The 17,500-nt window shown below is 47.4% G+C and overlaps 1 protein-coding gene across 36 annotated transcripts in view; it reads left to right on the plus strand.

Moving 5' to 3' along the window:
• Positions 1-17,500, plus strand: part of NDE1 (nudE neurodevelopment protein 1) — an 83,973-nt gene that overhangs the window by 43,456 nt on the left and 23,017 nt on the right. For 6 of the 36 annotated variants that reach the window (NM_001266150.1, XM_077984040.1, XM_028840592.2 and 3 more), the window contains 4 exon segments: positions 2,342-2,478; positions 6,397-6,576; positions 9,107-9,198; positions 11,677-11,828. In NM_001266150.1, coding sequence (NP_001253079.1) covers positions 2,342-2,478; positions 6,397-6,576; positions 9,107-9,198; positions 11,677-11,828 — 561 coding nt within the window. 36 annotated transcript variants of the gene reach the window in all.

Genomic DNA, 17,500 nt, shown 5'->3' on the forward strand with positions numbered 1-17,500 from the left:
AGTGCTGGGATTACAGGCGTGAGCCACCACGCCCAGCCTGTGTGACTACTTCTTGCCACCGCTGCCCCGTTACAACCCTTCAGGAAGGTACTGTTACTACCCTTGCTTTGCATGAGAGAAAACTGAGGTGCAGAGAAGGTGGTTTTCCCAGAATCAAAGTAGATTGTTTTGTTACAGCACTTTGCAGTGCCTTTACCACAGTGTCTGTGCCCTTCACAAGAAGGGGTTGTGAGCAGGGCAGTTGGGCTGGTACTATGCATTTTGAACTTCCACTGAGAGGTTAAATATGATCTCTTCTACCTGCTGAAATGCATCTTATGCCCAGCACAGTGCTTCATGCCTGTAATCTCAGTAACTCAGGAGGCTGAGGCGGGAGGATCGCTTGAGCCCAAGAGTTTGAGATTGCAGTGAGCTGTGATTGTACCACTGCACTTCGACCTGACAGACACAGCTGTCTTTTTAAGGAAAAAAAATCGTGCTACTGTATGTGTTTTTTATTAGGTTCTTTTTCTTTTTTTTTTTTTTGAGATGGAGTTTCACTTTGTTGCCTAGGCTGGAGTGCAGTGGCACAATCTTGGCTCACTGCAACCTACGCTTGCTGGCAGTTCTCCCACCTCTGCCTCCCAAGTAGCTGGGATTACACTACAACTGGCTAATTTTTGTATTTTTAGTAGAGACAGGGTTTTGCCATTTGCCCAAGCTTGCCAGGCTGGTCTTGGACTCCTGACCTCAGGACAGCCACCTGCCTTGGCCTCCCAAAGTGCTGGGATTACAGGCATGAGCCACCATGCCCAGTCATTATTAGGTTTTTTATTTTTATTTTTATTTTTTATTATTATTATACTTTAAGTTCTAGGGTACATGTGCATAACGTGCAGGTTTGTTACATATGTATACTTGTGCCATGTTGGTGTGCTGTACCCATCAACTCATCAGCCAGCACCCATCAACTCGTCATTTACATCAGGTATAACTCCCAATGCAATCCCTCCCCCCTCCCCCCTCCCCATGATAGGCCCCGGTGTGTGATGTTCCCCTTCCCGAGTCCAAGTGATCTCATTGTTCAGTTCCCACCTATGAGTGAGAACATGCAATGTTTGGTTTTCTGTTCTTGTGATAGATTGCTAAGAATGATGGTTTCCAGCTGCATCCATGTCCCTACAAAGGACACAAACTCATCCTTTTTTATGGCTGCATAGTATTCCATGGTGTATATGTGCCACATTTTCTTAATCCAGTCTGTCACTGATGGACATTTGGGTTGATTCCAAGTCTTTGCTATTGTGAATAGTGCCGCAATAAACATACATGTGCATGTGTCTTTATAGCAGCATGATTTATAATCCTTTGGGTATATACCCAGTAATGGGATGGCTGGGTCATATGGTACATCTAGTTCTAGATCCTTGAGGAATCGCCATACTGTTTTCCATAATGGTTGAACTAGTTTACAATCCCACCAACAGTGTAAAAGTGTTCCTATTTCTCCACATCCTCTCCAGCACCTGTTGTTTCCTGACTTTTTAATGATTGCCATTCTAACTGGTGTGAGATGGTATCTCATTGTGGTTTTGATTTGCATTTCTCTGATGGCCAGTGATGATGAGCATTTTTTCATGTGTCTGTTGGCTGTATGAATGTCTTCTTTTGAGAAATGTCTGTTCATATCCTTTGCCCACTTTTTGATGGGGTTGTTTTTTTCTTGTAAATTTGTTTGAGTTCTTTGTAGGTTCTGGATATTAGCCCTTTGTCAGATGAGTAGATTGCAAAAATTTTCTCCCATTCTGTAGGTTGCCTGTTCACTCTGATGGTAGTTTCTTTTGCTGTGCAGAAACTTTTTAGTTTAATTAGATCCCATTTGTAAATTTTGGCTTTTGCTGCCGTTGCTTTTGGTGTTTTAGATATGAAGTCTTTGCCCATGCCTATGTCCTGAATGGTACTACCTAGGTTTTCTTCTAGGGTTTTTATGGTATTAGGTCTAACATTTATAATGCCGGTTGGCATTGTGAGCTTGCAAGAGAAAATAGAGCATACTGCTCTTCTCAAACACATGCAGTCCTGATAGGGCTTTGGCTTGTTGCTGAGTGCTGTGTGGGCGGCACCTTATTTAATCCTCACGACAGCCTTGTGTACCTCATGAGCTATGAGGAGTCCTATTATGCAGGTGAAGAGCCCATGCCCCAGCAGGTTAAGGGACTCGGCCCGCTCTGTGGCATCTAGGAGGTTTGGTGCTGGGACTTGTGTCCAGGTGTGTCTGACCCTTCACACCACGTGGATCCGCAGTGCTAGAGGGATGTCCGCAGTTTGTCCTCTTGGATAACTCTGCTTTTCTCTTCCCCAGTGCCACGATCATGTCTCTCGAAGACTTTGAGCAGCGCTTGAATCAGGCCATCGAAAGAAACGCCTTCTTGGAAAGTGAACTTGATGAAAAAGAGAATCTCCTGGAATCTGTTCAGAGACTGAAGGATGAAGCCAGAGGTCAGGAAGCCTTGGCGTCTTCACCAGCATGGTCCCCATTCCCTGCCTGAGCAACATCTAGTCCCACAGCCTCTCCCAGCATTATCTTTACAGGGACCCTGCACCCTGCTCTGTGCCAGGCTGTCTAGTCAGAGGGTGTGGGGCTGTACCGGGCAGACTCTTGCCTTGGGCCCTGGCCGGAGCTGAGAACAGTAAGACATGCAACCCTGTAAGGGCCCCTTATGGGTATTTAGAGAAATAGCTTTGGGGTTCACAGATGAAGTCCTTGTATTGGGGTTCTGCCTCTAGGCAGCAGAATTTCCAGTTTCCAGAAAGGTGCTTCCTGGTCTGTAATTCACACACACAGCAAACCATCCTGATGCTCAGTAGGAACAGAATAGTGTTGTGGGGAGAGCCTGGCACAGTGGCTCACACCTGTAATCCCAGTACTTTGGGTGGCCGAGGATCTCTTGAGCCCAGGAGTTCGAGACCACCTTAGGCAGTATAATGGGACTCCATCTTTACAAAAAAAAATTAAAGATTAGCTGGGTGTGGTGACATGTGCCTGTAGTCCCAGCTACTCAGGAAGCCAAGGTGGGATGATCACTTGAGCCCAGGAGGTGGAGCCTGCCACGAGCTATGATGGCACCAGTGCACTCCAGCCTACGTGACAGAATGAGACCCTGTCTCTTAAGAAAAGATTTTATGGGGAGAAATTTCTGGTGGAATTGCCAGCTAGCCTATTATTTCTGTGACTTGATGGCAACCGATATATTTGGTTTAGAACTTGGAAACCTCGTCAGCATTTGCTGTTTAGCAGTCGGCACTTGCAGAGGTAGAATGTTCAGACTGTAATGAGGTATTTGGCCAACACAGTAGTTCATACCTGTAATCCCAGCACTTTGGGAGGCTGAGGCAGGCAGATCACCTGAGCTCAGGAGTTCGAGACCAGCCTGGAAATAGAGAAACCCCATCCCTACTAAAAATAGAAAACATGAGCAGGGTGTGGTGGCGGATGCCTGTAATCCCAGCTGCTCAGGAGGCTGAGGCAGGAGAATTGCTTGAACCTGGGAGGTGGAGGTCGCAGTGAGCCAAGATTGCATCACTGTACTCCAGCCTAGGTGACAGAGTGAGACTCTGTCTCAAAAAAGAAAAAAAAAGACATTCATTAGTGGATTGTCCAAGTTGTTTTTATCCTATCTTTTTTTTTTTTTTTTTTTTTTTTTTTTGAGATGGCGTCTTCATCTGTTGTCCAGGCTGGAGTACAGTGGTGCTATCTCTGCTCACTGCAACCTCTGCCTCCCGGGTTCAAGCGATTCTCCTGCCTCAGCCTTCCGAGTAGCTGGGACTACAGGTGTACGCCACCATGCCTGGCTAATTTTTAGTATTTTTTAATAGAGACGGGGTTTCACCATGTTGCCCAGGCTGCTCTTGAACTCCTGACCTCAGGTGATCTGCCTGCCTCGGCTTCCCAAAGTGCTGGGATTACAGGGGTTAGTTACTGTTACCAGCCCAATAAATTGTTTATAACGTCAATTTGCTTTGTAATGTGTAACCAGTAGGTGGGGGATGAAAAGTAAAAATTCCTAAGTTTAATAAAGTAGTTGTTCCTAGATGTCCATCAGTCATGAAGTGGTTAAATGAAGTACATAGATTTATTATGTGAAATATTAAAAAATTGTTTAAATGAACAATATTGTGGTAGAAAAATTGCCAAGGCTAGGCACAGTGGCTGATGCCTGTAATCTCAGTGCTTTGAGAGATGGACGCAAGAGGATTGCTTGAGCCTAGGAGTTCAAGATGAGCTTGGACAGCATAGTGAGACCCCATCTCTACAAAAATGAAGTGTAAAAATTAGCTAGGCCTGGTGGCATATGCCTGTAGTCCCAAGTACTTAGGAGGCTGAAGTGGGAGGATGACTTGAGCCCAGGAGTTCAAGGTTACCTTGAGCTATGATTGTGCCACTGCACCGCAGCCTGGGTGACTGAGTCAGACCCTGTCTCTAAAACAAAAAACATTGCCAAGACATACCACTGAAGGTGGGAGAGTAAGTCATACACAGGACAAGATATTGTATGTTTCAGTAATGCTTAATAAAAAATGTTCTTATTTTATGCTCAGTAGATATATATGTATGTTATAAAGTTTATGTTTGAAAATGGAGAGAACAGCCAGGCACAGTGGCTCATGCCTGTAATCCCAGCACTTTGGGAGGCCGAGGTGGGTGGATCACCTGAGGTCAGGAGTTCAAGACCAGCCTGGACAACATGGTGAAACCCCGTCTCTGTTTAAAAAAAAAAAAAAAAAGCCAGGCATGGTGGTGCGTGCCTGTAATCCCAGCTACTTAGGAGACTGAGGCAGGAGAATCACTTGAACCCGGGAGGCAAAGGTTGCAGTGAGCCGAGATTGTGCCATTGCACTCCAGCCTGGGCAACAGAGTGAAACTCCATCTCAAAAATAATAATAATAATAATTCAGAGAACAATGGTTGAAAGCTCTCCCATTTGTTATGGTGATTATGAATGAGGAGTGTTTGGGGATAGTCTGGAAAGCATACTTTGTTTTTGAGACAGTCTTGCTCTGTCACAGAGGCTGGAGTGCAGTGGCGTGATCTCAGCTCACTATAACCTCGGTCCCCCAGGCTCAAGCAATTGTCCTGCCTCAGCCTCCCAAGCAGCTGGGACTACAGGCGCACGCCACCATGTATGGCTAATTTTTTGTATTTTTAACAGGGACGGGGTTTTGCCATGTTGGCTTCAAACTCCTGACCTCAAGCGACCCTCCCACCTCGACCTCTCAGAGTGCTGGGATTATAGGCGTGAGCCACTGCGTCTGGCCTTTTCTTTTTTTTTTTGCCAGAGGTCTCACTCTGTCACCCGGGGTGGAGTGGCACAATCATGGCTCACTGCAACCTTGACCTCTTGGATTAACGAGATTCTTGCACCTCAGCCTCCCAAAGTGCTGGGATTGCAGGCATGAGCCACTGCTCCTGGGCATACTTTCATTTAGTATTCTAAATACACTGCTATGTTGGAATTGTTTTTTCAATAATAAAAGCATTAGTGTGTCACTGTCATAGCTTTTTAAAAATCTGAAACTATTTTTTTAGTCAAGAGAAAAATCCTGTAGAGTTGTAAGTCTGCTAGGCAAGGTCCTGTGGGTTTCCCTTTATTTGGAGTTTCTACCTGGAGTGTTTCACCCCAGTAGGTCTTTTTTCTGACCAGTATCCACTGTTGAACCTCTATACCTGCACCCCACCCACCCTAAGCCAGGGCTTAAATTCCCTTTTTGTTTTTTGAGACGGAGTCTTGCTCTTGTCACCCAGACTGGAGTGCACCGGAGCAATCTCAGCTCAGTGCCACCTGGCCTTCCAGATTCAAGTGATTCTCGTGCCTCTTCCTCCTGAGTAGTTGAGATTACAGGTGCCTACCACCATGCCTGGCTGGTTTTTGCATTTTCTTTTCTTTTTTTTTTTTTTTTTTTTTTTTTTTTTTGAGACGGAGTCTTGCTCTGTCACCCAGGCTGGAGTGCAGTGGCCGGATCTCAGTTCACTGCAAGCTCCGCCTCCCGGGTTTACACCATTCTCCTGCCTCAGCCTCCCGAGTAGCTGGGACTACAGGCGCCCGCCACCGTGCCCGGCTAGTTTTTTGTATTTTTAGTAGAGACGGGGTTTCACCGTGTTAGCCAGGATGGTCTCGATCTCCTGACCTCGTGATCCGCCTGCCTCGGCCTCCCAAAGTGCTGGGATTACAGGCTTGAGCCACCGCGCCCGGCCTTGCATTTTCTATAGAGATGGGGTTTCACCATGTTGGTCAGGCTGGGCTCAAACTCGACCTTGGATGATCCACCGGCCTTGGCCTCCCAAAGTGCTGGCATTATAAACATGAGCCACGGCGCCTGGCTGAGGACTTGAATTCCTGAATCCTTTTCCTGGCACAGATTTGCGGCAGGAACTGGCCGTGCAGCAGAAGCAGGAGAAACCCAGGACCCCCATGCCCAGCTCAGTGGAAGCTGAGAGGACAGACACAGCTGTGCAGGCCACGGGCTCTGTGCCGTCCACGCCCATCGCTCACCGAGGACCCAGCTCGAGTTTAAACACGCCCGGGAGCTTCAGACGTGGTAAGGGGAGTGGGAATTGGAGAATTTTCTCGGTTCACAAAGTGTTTCTGGGTAAGAATCTGGGGTGGGTCCTGGGTGTGTGATGATTTGCACCAGGCTCAGAGCCTGATATACTCTCAGGCTTTGAGCAGAGAGTAGACTGGGATGTTCCTGGGGATGGGCAATTGAGATGAGTGAGGAGTGGGTGTGAGGGAGTAGTGGAGTCTGTGATGCACTGGGAAATGGAAACCCCACCCAAAGCGGGTGGCTGCTACTCTGCACTAGAAGGAACGGCCCCTCATCTGCAGTTTTTTCCATTCTTCAAAGCCAGAAATGCTCTTTTTTTGTTGTTGGTTTTTTTTGAGACAGGATCTCACTGTGTCACCCAGGCTGGAGTGCAGTGACGTGATCTTGGCTCACTGTGACCTCTGCGTCATGGGCTCAAGTGATTCTCCCACCTCATCCTCCGGAGTAGCTGGGAGTAAAGGCGTGCGCCACCATACCTGGCTAACTTTTGTATTTTAGGTGGAGACATGGCAAGCCCAGGCTACTATCAAATTCCTGGACTCAAGTGATCTGCCTGCTTTGGCTGATCCCAAAGTGCTAGGATTACAGGCGTGAGCCACTGCGTCTGGCCCAAAATCCTCTTTTTGAATATAAAACCTCCCAAATTTGAAATGTCACTAACCAAATACAAAAAAGTAAAATGCATTCTGTGGGTTTGGTAATGCATCCACCGACAGCTAGACTCAGTGTAACCTGTGCTGCGTGGGTGGGGAAAAAAATCTGAATTCTCACCCCAGACCCTCTGCCGACAGCTTCCAATCAGGCCTTTTACAGCAGATATTAATAAGACAGTTATGGGGTGCTCAGTGTGTGCTGGCCACCGTGCAGCCTTCGCCGCCGGCCCAGGATGGAAGTGAGGCCCTGAGTTAAGCAGAGTCATAAAGTAATTGAATGGCAGATGGTTTGGGATTCAGACCCAGGCAGGCAGGCTCCAGATCTTACCCTACCATCTACTGCCTCATCCCTTAGCTTGTCCCCTGGGCATGAAGAGACCAGTGAGACTTGTTAGAATCCCAGTGCCAGGGCCCTTTTGTTTTGTTTTGTTGAGATGGAGTTTCGCTCTGTCACCCAGGCTGGAGTGCAGTGGTGCGATCTTGGCTTACTGCAACACCTTCCTCCCGGGTTCAAGTGATTCTCCTGCCTCAGCCTCCCGAGTAAGCTTGGATTACAGGCACCCACCACCAAGCCTGGCTAATCTTGTATTTTTAGTAGAGAAGGGGTTTCACCATGTTGGCCGGGCTGGTCTCAAACTCCTGACCTCAGGTAATCTGCCTGCCTCAGCCTCTGAAAGTGGTGGTAGTACAGGTGTGAGCTGTTGTGCCTGGCCCCAGTCTAGAGCCATTTTGCATACTTTATTTCATTGTTTGTTTGTTTTGTTTTGTTTTGTTTTTTTCCTTTAGAGACACAGTCTTGGTCTGTGGCCCAGGCTGAAATGCAGTGGTGCAATCTTAGCTCACTGCAGCCTCCAACTCCTGGGCTCCAGTGATCCTCCTGCCTCAGCCTCCTGAGTAGCTGGGACTAGAGGCATGCAACTCCATGCCTTGGCCTCCGAAAGCACTGGGATTACAGGTGTGAGCTACTATGCCTGGCCGAGAGATTCTGCATTTCTAAGAGTTCTCAGGTGCTGCTGGTGCATGGACCCCACTTGGACAAGAGAGGCTTGCAGAGCTGAACCCTTGTAAAGCTGGATCATCCTGTCTATATAGTTCTTATATCTATCACCGATGCCATTATGTTAATTAATTATATGGATTTCCTACAATTTCAAAAGGATTTGTTTTGGGTTTTTTTAAAAAGACTAATATGGCTGGGCACGGTGGCTCATGCCTGTAAATACCAACCTTGGAAAGGCAGAGGTGGGAAGATCGCTTGAGACCAGGAGTTCATGATCAGCCTGGGCAACATAGTGACACCCTATCTCTCTCAAAAAAAAATTTTTTTAAAAGGCCAGGCATGATGGCTCATGCCGGTAATCCCAGCACTTTTGGAGGCCAAGGTGGGCGGATCATTTGAGGTCAGGAGTTCGAGACCAGCCTAGACAACGTGGTGAAACTCTCTCTATAAAAAATATAAAAATAAGCCGGGTGTGGTGGCACATGGCTGTAATCCCAGCTATTCAAGAGGCCAAGGCAGGAGAATCGCTTGAACCTGGGAGGTGGAGGTTGCGGTGAGCCGAGATCACATCACTGCACTCCAGTCTGGGTGACAGCAAGACAACGTCTAAAAAAAAAAAAAAAAAAACTTTTAAAGACTAACATGTAAAAATAAATATTTGTTGCAGTCATCACAAGGACTTGAAAAATTGGTTGTCATATAGGCCTTGGGCGTGTGATGCAGTTAACTACGGAAAGAAATAGGGTAGTTTTTGGGATCTGAGGAAAGGCGTCAGCGCCCCTCCTGTCCTGTGGTTTGGAACCTAGTGATGTTAGTTCACGGACATGACTATAGGTTGGTGAGTTATATGCTCTTCCCTTTGCACACCCAGGCCTGGATGACTCCACTGGGGGAACTCCCCTCACGCCTGCGGCCCGGATATCAGCCCTCAACATCGTGGGAGACCTACTGCGGAAAGTTGGGGTAAGAACACAGTTTTCTGGTATTTGGTGCCTTCCTGCCTGTCTTTCAGGATGTGTGAAAGGGGGTTGATCTAGTTCCTGCCCTCTTATTTTTTTCCTTTTTTAAGAGACAGGGTCTTGCTCTGTTGCCCAGGCTGGAGTGTAGTGGTATGATCACAATTCACTGCAACCTTGAACTCCTCAAAGTCCTGGTCTCAAGCGATCCTCCTGCCTTAGCTTCCCGAGTAACTTGGACCACAGGTGTGCGCCACCATGCCTGGCTGATGTTTTCATTTTTTGTAGTAATGGGGGTATTGCTTTGTTGCCCAGGCTGGTCTTAAATTCCTGGCCTCAAGGGATCCTCCCAGGTTGGCCTCCCAAAGTTGTGGGATTACAGGCATGAGCCAATGCGTCCAACCCCTTTAATAGCAATGTGGTGAGTTTTAGATGTGGCTGCTCCTTTAGCATCCCTGGGAATCATTAGCACTTTCTGTGGGAGTTACTGCCAGACACTCAGAGCTCTGACTCTAAGCATTGCTCTGAACTCTGTGTATGTCTCTTTCCTTTTACCATTTTTCGTCTAGGCAATTTGGGAAATTAAGATGAGTTTTTTCCTTAATTTGAAAAACTGAGGAGTGTTTAGAAACGGCCTTCTCTTTTGGCTGGGTGCAGTGGCTCATACCTACAATCCCAGTAGTTTGGGAGGGTCACTTAAGCTCAGGAGTTTGACACCAGCTTGGGCAGTATTGGTGAAACCCCCTGCCCCGACTTGCCTCTACAAAAATGCAAAAATTAGCCAGGCCTGGTGGTGTGCATACTGGTGGTCCCAGCTACTAAGGAGTCCAAGAGGTGGCAGGATTGCTTGAGCCTGGGAGGTTGAGGCTGAGTGAGCTAAGATTGCACCACTACTCTCCATCCTGGGTGACAGCACGACATTGTCTCAGGAAAGAAAAAAACTGCCGCTTTTTTTTTTTTTTTTGGTTGTTTCTCAGGGTTTAAGAGAATCTTGACACTTTGGGAGGCCGAGATGGGTGGATCACCTGAGGTCAGGAATTCAAGACCAGCCTGGCCAACATGGTGAAACCCCATGTCTACTAAAAATACAAAATTAGCCAGGCGTGGTGGCGGGCGCCTATAATCCCAGCTACTTGGGAGGCTGAGGCAGGAAAATTGCTTGAATCCGGGAGAAAAAGGTTGCAGTGAGCTGACATCATGCCACTGGGTGACAGTGAGACTTGATCTCAATCAGTCAATCAATCAATCTTGAAAGCCTAAGGTAAAGAACTTGGCCTTTCAGCTTTTATGTTAATTATAGGGAGGGATCCTTTTGTGCTTAAGCAATAACATAGGTATTCTTTGTAGTTTATTTTTAAAAATGATTCCTGGAAGGCCACATCATTTAACTCCTACCAAGTTGTCACTGTACACAGTGTATTCATAGCTACAACTTAGTAGAAGCTTGCAACTCATTTCTTCTGTGTTTTTACTCCTGGCTTTTGGCTGCCTGGTTTGCTATTCTAGAAACGGGTCCGCATTTCGATATTTAGCCTCGTTGGAGTATAGAGAAGCCCGGGGTGCTGTCAGTGTCCTTTTGGTTTCCTCAGGGTCTGTTGCAGCCAGACCAAGTCCTTGTCAAACTTCCAGCCATTCTGCAGAGGTTTAACAAGGTAAAGGAAAGAGTGAAGGATTCCAGAAGTGGATTTCTTACTTTCTACGAGTGGAGTTGGATAATTGGTTAGGTTAGTGATGTTCCAGAAAGCTCCCATTTTTTTCATTTCTTTGTAATTAAAAAAATTTTTTTCATTAATTTTTTTTTTTTTTTTTTTTTGTGGAGCATGATTGTGCATAGTCCTAGCTATTCAGGAGGCTGAGGTGGGAGGATTGCCTGAGCCTGGGAGGTTGAGGCTGCAGTGAGCTGTTATCTTTTTCCAGGAAGCTCCCAAACATTTAAAAAAATTTTTTGTAATTAAAAGAGTTTTTGCATTAAAAAAGTTTTTTTTATTAGCTGGGCATGATTGCGGACGCCTATAATCCCAGCTGCTCAGGAGGCTGAGGTGGGAGGGATTGGTTGAGCCTGGAAGGTTGAGGCTGCGGTGAGCTGTGATCTCACCAGTGCACTCCAGCCTGGGTGACACAGTGAGACCTTGACTAAAAAAGTTAAAAAAAAAAAAAAAAAAAAAAAAAAAAAACTGAGATGGGATCTCTCTTTGTGGCCGAGGCTGGTCTCAAACTCCTGGGCTCAAGCCATCCTCCTGCCTTGGCCTCCCAGAGTGCTGGGATTACAGGTGTGAGCCATTGTGCCCAGCCAGCTCCCAGATACTTAAGGTGCTTGGTTCTGAGACTGGCATATACATTGGATTCTTCTTGGGGTCCCACTTTGGAATTCCAGTGCACAGCAGTTTGAGAACCACTTTCTGGGGTTCGTTCTTCTGTATGGGCTCTGGTAAGACAGAATAGTCCTTGCCTATAACTTGAAAGATAAAAGTGTATTTCTCTCCAGGCACTGGAGTCCAAACTCGCTTCCTGCCGGAACCTCGTGTACGATCAGTCCCCAAACCGAACAGGTGGCCCAGCCTCTGGGCGGAGCAGCAAGAACAGAGATGGTGGTGAGAGACGGCCGAGCAGCAGCAGTGTGCCTTTGGGCGATAAGGGGTCAGTACCTTCTAATAAACCTCTCGCTTGCAGGGAGAACCCGCCTGCCCCAGGCAAGAAACACTCACCCCCAACCCACAGCCATGTGTCTTTTTAAGTTATAGGATTATTTCAGCAAACCTTATCCTCTCCTCTGCTCCCTGCAGGCAGCATTAGGTGGTGTCTTGTGGCTTGGACAAAGGGCTGGAGAGGGTCTTGTTTTGTGAGACAGGGTCTCACTCTGTCACCCAGGCTAGACTACGATGGCAGGACCATGGCTCACCCTCTGCCTCCCGTCTCAAACAGTCCTCCCACCTCAGTCCCCTGAGTAGCTGGGAGTACAGGTGTGTGCCACCATACCCGGCTAAGTTGTTGTATTTTTTTCTAGAGACAGGGTTTTGCCATGTTGCTGAGTTTGGTCTCAAACTCTGAACTTCAAGCGATCCTCACCCTTCATCCTCCCAGAGTGCTGGGACGACAGGTGTGGGATACCATGCCTGGCCAAGAGGGTCATTTTTGTCATTTGATTCTACAGCTACTACTCATTCACTGTGAGAATGTCCTCTGTAAAACCCTTATTTGGGTCAGGTGTGGTGTCGCACGCCTGTAATCCCAGCAGTCTGGGAGGCCAAGGCAGGTGGATCACTTGAGGTCAGGAGTTCAAAACCAGTCTGGGCAACATTGGTAAGACCCCATCTCCACCAAAAAATAGAAAAATTAGCCAGGCATGGTAGCATGTGCCTATAGTCCTAGCTACTCGGGAGGCTGAGGAAGGAGAATCACTTGAACCTTGGAGGCAGAGATTGTAGTGAGCCAAAATTGTACCTCTGCACAGCAGCCTGGGCGACAGAGCAAGACTCCATATCAAAAAGTTAGTAGTTAAATAAAAATAAAGCCCTTATTTGGGGAATTGAGTATCAATCACGGCTCTGCTTCGCCTGAAGATTTTTTTTTTTTTTTTTTTTTTTTTTTTTGGAGACAGAGTCTTTCTCTGTCGGCTAGGCTGGAGTACAGTGGCATGATCTCAACTCACTGCAACCTCTGCCTCCCAGGTCCAAGCAATTCTCCTGCCTCAGCCTCCTGAGGAGCTGGGATTACAGGCATGTGCTACCACGCCCAGCTAGTTTTTTGTATTTTTAGTAGAGATGGGGTTTCACCGTGTTAGGATGGTCTTGATCTCCTGACCTTGTGATCCACCCACCTCGGCCTCCCAAAGTGCTGGGATTACAGGCGTGAGCCGCTGCAACCAGCCTTTTTTTTTTCCTTTTTAAATCTGTAGAACCTTTGAGAAACTGGCTTGAGTTCTAGCCAGCCTATGTTCCTGAAACCAGCCACCCGATGGAACAGCACAGATCTGACCTCTAACAGTGTCATTGATTTTCTTGCCTAAAGAAAATCAGGGCCAGGCACAGTGGCTCGCACTTGTAATCCCAGCGCTTTGGGAGGCTGAGGCCAGTGGATCAATTGAGCTCAGGAGGTTGAGGCCACAGTGAGCCATGTTCCCAGCCACTGCGCTCCAGCCTGGGTGATGAAGCCAGACCTTGTCTCAGGAAAAAAAAAAAAGGGGGGGCAGCTTTCAGATTCAGGAATTCTGCAAGGTGTGTGACTGCCATTTCTCTGGGCCCCAAGCCATAGGAATCTGATGGGTTTGTAGCAGACACGTGGCAGGAAACTAAGAATCTTTTCCATGGCATGCACATAACTTTCAGACCTTTACACGTGGATTTTTAGGCCAGGTGCAGTGGCTGAGACCTGTAATCCCAGCACTTCAGGAGGCAGAGGAGGGTGGATCACTTGAGGCCAGGAGTTCACGAGACCAAACTGGGCAACATGGTGAAACCCTGTCTCTACTAAAAATATGAAAATTAGCCAGGCATGGTGGCGGATGCCTGTAGTCCCTGCTACTCTGGTGACAGGCACAAGAATCACTTGAACCCAGGAGGCGGAGGTTGCAATGAGCCAAGGTTGCACCACTGCACTCCAGTCTAGGCAACAGAGTGAGACTCTCAAAAAAAAATCATAATAATTTTTCTGTTTTTTTTTTTTTTTTTTTCCCTACGAGACAAGATTTTGCTGAGTCGCCTAGGCTGGAGTGCAGTGGTGCGACCATAGCTCACTGCAGCCTCATCTTCCTCAGCTCACTCAAGCCATCTTGCCTCAGCCTCCCAAGTAGCTGGGACCGCAGGTGCACACCACACCCTGGCTAATTTTTTTTATGTTTTATAGAAAGTCTTGCTATGTTGCTGAGACTGGTCTCAAACCTCCTGGCTTTGAGTTTGAGAATAGACCTCTGAGACTGTAGTCTGCTCCTCATTGAGATTTCTAGAGGTGAGTTTTCTGGTTGATTTTTCCAGGCGATCCTCCCACTTTGGCCTCCCAAGCGCTGGGGGTTACAAGCATGAGTGATCATGCCTGGCCTTGTTTTTGAGACAGGGTCTCGCTCTGTCACCCAGGCTAGACTGCAGTGGCATGATCTTGGCTCACTGCAACCTCCACCTTCCGGGCTCAAGCGATCCTTCCACCTCAGCCTCCCAAGTAGCTGGGACTACACATGCAGGCCACCACACCCAGCTAATTTTTGTTTGCATTTTTTGTAGAGACAGGGTCTCACTGTGTTGCCCAGGCTGTAAAATAAACAATAGGTAAGAGATGGATTTTTCTAGTGGGTCTGAGACTGGGCGTTTTGTGTGACCTTGGAATCTGAGAGCCAGGTAGCCAGTGTCCTCTTCTTCATTTCACAGGAGAGAAAATTGAGACCCTGTGAGACCCTGCTCCCGACTCTTGATGTTCACCCTTATAACTCTGTGGGCCCCGGTGCTAGCCAGTTTGTCACAGCTGTCATGTCAGCTTAATTTGGTTTGCTCTGTCTGAAGGTTGGGGAAGCGCCTGGAATTTGGGAAGCCGCCTTCACACATGTCTTCATCACCGCTGCCGTCAGCCCAGGGGGTAGTCAAGATGTTGCTTTAGGAAAACCACGGAAGCTGAAGCTCTTGGTGTCGGTGCGAGTCGTTCCCTTTGGTCGTCTTTTTTACACTAGGTTTTATTTTAAGTTAGTTTGAGAAATAAGAGCAGTCTCCGTAGTTAGCTTTGCGGCCCAAGCCAATGACTGAGGCCATCACCTGTGCTCTGGGGTTTGTCCCTGGGAAATGTCTCCTCATCCCTGCCTGCCACTGTGTGCATTGCAAAGAGGGACAAATGGGGTTCTCTGGGAAGGGCTCTAAGGTGTTGGTGATGAGGCTACCCTGTTGTTTCTGTTTTTGAGATAGAGTCTCACTCTGTCACCCAGGCTGGAGTGCAGTGGCATGATCTCAGCTCACTGCAGCCTCCGCCTCCTGGGTTCAAACCGTTCTTGTGCCTGAGTCTTCCAGGTAGCTAGGATTTACAGGCACCCACCACCAGGCCTGGCTAAATTTTTTGTATTTTTAGTAGAGACGGGATTTTGCCATGTTGCCCAGGGTGGTCTTGAACTCCTGGCCTCAAGTGATCTTCCCGCCTCGGGCTCCCAGAGTGCTAGGATTTCAAGCGTGAACCGTTGCTCCCATACCCCATCATGTTGAGCTAAGCCAAGCAGAGTCCTGATTGGTCTTTTTTTATTTTTTTCTTACTCTTTTGAGACAGTCATGCTCTTGCCTTGTCTCGTCCAGGCTGGAGTGCAGTGGTGCGATTTTGGCTCACTGCAGCCTCTGCCTCCCAGGTTCAAATGATTCTCCTATCTCAGCCTCCTGAGTAGCTGGGACTACAGGAGTGTACCACTACACCCGCTAATTTTGTATTTTTACTGAGAAACGGAGTTTCACCATGTTGGCCAGGCTGGTCTTGAACTCCTGGCCTCAAGTGATCCTCCCGTCTCAGCCTGCCAGAGTGCTGGAATTACAGGCGTGAGTCACCGCGCCTGGCCCCGATTGGTCTTGACAGGTGGTGTTAATGTCCCAAGTCTCCTTAAATGTGGGATGGAGCTTCTCTCAGAGACTCTTCTCCCAGCCCCCAACCAGCTGGAATTGTCTTCCAGAACAAAATTTCTCAGTGCTTTGTGGTGTACTGAAATCATGTATAATAACCAAGAACAGAACGGTCACATGCCCTTTTAAAAACTGTGGAATAGGCCGGGCGTGGTGGCTTAGGCCTATAATCCTAGCACTTTGGGAGGCCAAGGTGGGTGGATTACCTGAGGTCAGGAGTTCGAGACCAGCCTGGCCACATGGTGAAACCCCATCTCTACTAATAATACAAAAAATTAGCTGGGTGCAGTGGTGGGCACCTGTAATTCCAGCTACTTGGGAGGGTGAGGCAGGAGAATTGCTTGAACCTGGGAGGCGGAGGTTGCAGTGAGCCAAGATGGCGCTACTGTGCTCCAGCCTGGGCAACAGAGCGAGACTCCGTCTCCAAAAAAAAAAAAAAAAGTGGCATAAACCTGAGACTGTAGCCTGCTTCTCATTGAGATTTCTAGAGGTGTGTTTGAGTTTTCAGAGTAATTTTCCAGACCAACCAGCGTCAGTGGGAAATCTGTCCTCTTGGCAAACTGTAATCATTCATTTTCCTGAGTCCCCTGGTGGGGCGGGGGGAATTCTGCCTCAGGACCCCGAGGGGTCTTTGGGGGTGGCCATGGTAATGCAGCCACTAAGCAGGACTTCATTCAAAGTCATAATGAAGTAACCAGGGTGATCTTCAAATAAGAATAAAGCGCGAGATCATTGTTGGAGGCTTCCTTGTCAAAGACGTGAACACGGAATTTCCAACACACCACGGTGTGTCCACTCATCACTGCGTGTTAGGAACTGCTGTCTCTTTGGGACACAAGTTAAAGAACACACTAATTTCTGGAGTGTGCCTGCAGCTTCACGGCCTTCATTTTGTTACTAAGTTATTTTCTGGAAGAACAGCAAAAATTTCAGGTTGAAAGCAGAACTTTCCAAGTGCTACTGAAATTCCGCAGAGAATTAAACTGCGATGGTGGGTTTCTTACCCTAGAAACATCCTAACCTGTATCCATAAAAGATGTCCTTTTATTTTTTTAAAAGATCAATAAAATCAAGAGAAGTGAATGTTGAACTGGTTTGGGCTGGTGGTCAAAGAGGCTTTGTATGTTTGTACTTCCATGTTTTCTCAATGAGTGGTGAAAAACTTTTTTTAGCCAAGTCATACAATGTGAAAAAATCTTTTTAAAATTTTCTATTCAAGCCAGGTTTTTAGAAATGTACATGGGATGTGTTTGTGCGTCATTCAAGGCATATTAGCATCTGGTCGCAGGGTGGAGTCCTCCGTTGCCATGTTTCCGGTCTCCCAAATCTGTCTGATCCCACGGAGTTGGTGGTATACCTCATCGTTTGTGTTGAACAGAGCCTTGCAGGCATGTCTGTGTAAAACACTCAAGCTGAAAGAAGGATAGGGTCTACAGCTTGTTTTTATGGCCCTTACTCTAAGAATGATTTATTATGTTTTTAAGGGTTGTTTTAAAAAATGAATATTTGGCAAGACCGTATGTAGCCTGTAAAGGCTAAAATACTATCTGACTGGGTGGTGGTGGTGTGTGAGACAGGGTCTTACTGTTCTAGGCTGCGGTGCAGTGGCATGATCATAGCTCACTGCAGCCTCGAACTTCTGGCTCACATCCTCCTGCCTCAGCCTTCCAATTAGTTGGGAGTACAGGTGTGCACTATCCTGCCTGGTTTACTTAAAAAAATTTTTTTTTTTTT

This window comes from Macaca mulatta, chromosome 20, assembly GCF_049350105.2.
Source record: "Macaca mulatta isolate MMU2019108-1 chromosome 20, T2T-MMU8v2.0, whole genome shotgun sequence".
NCBI classification, from domain to species: domain Eukaryota; kingdom Metazoa; phylum Chordata; class Mammalia; order Primates; family Cercopithecidae; genus Macaca; species Macaca mulatta.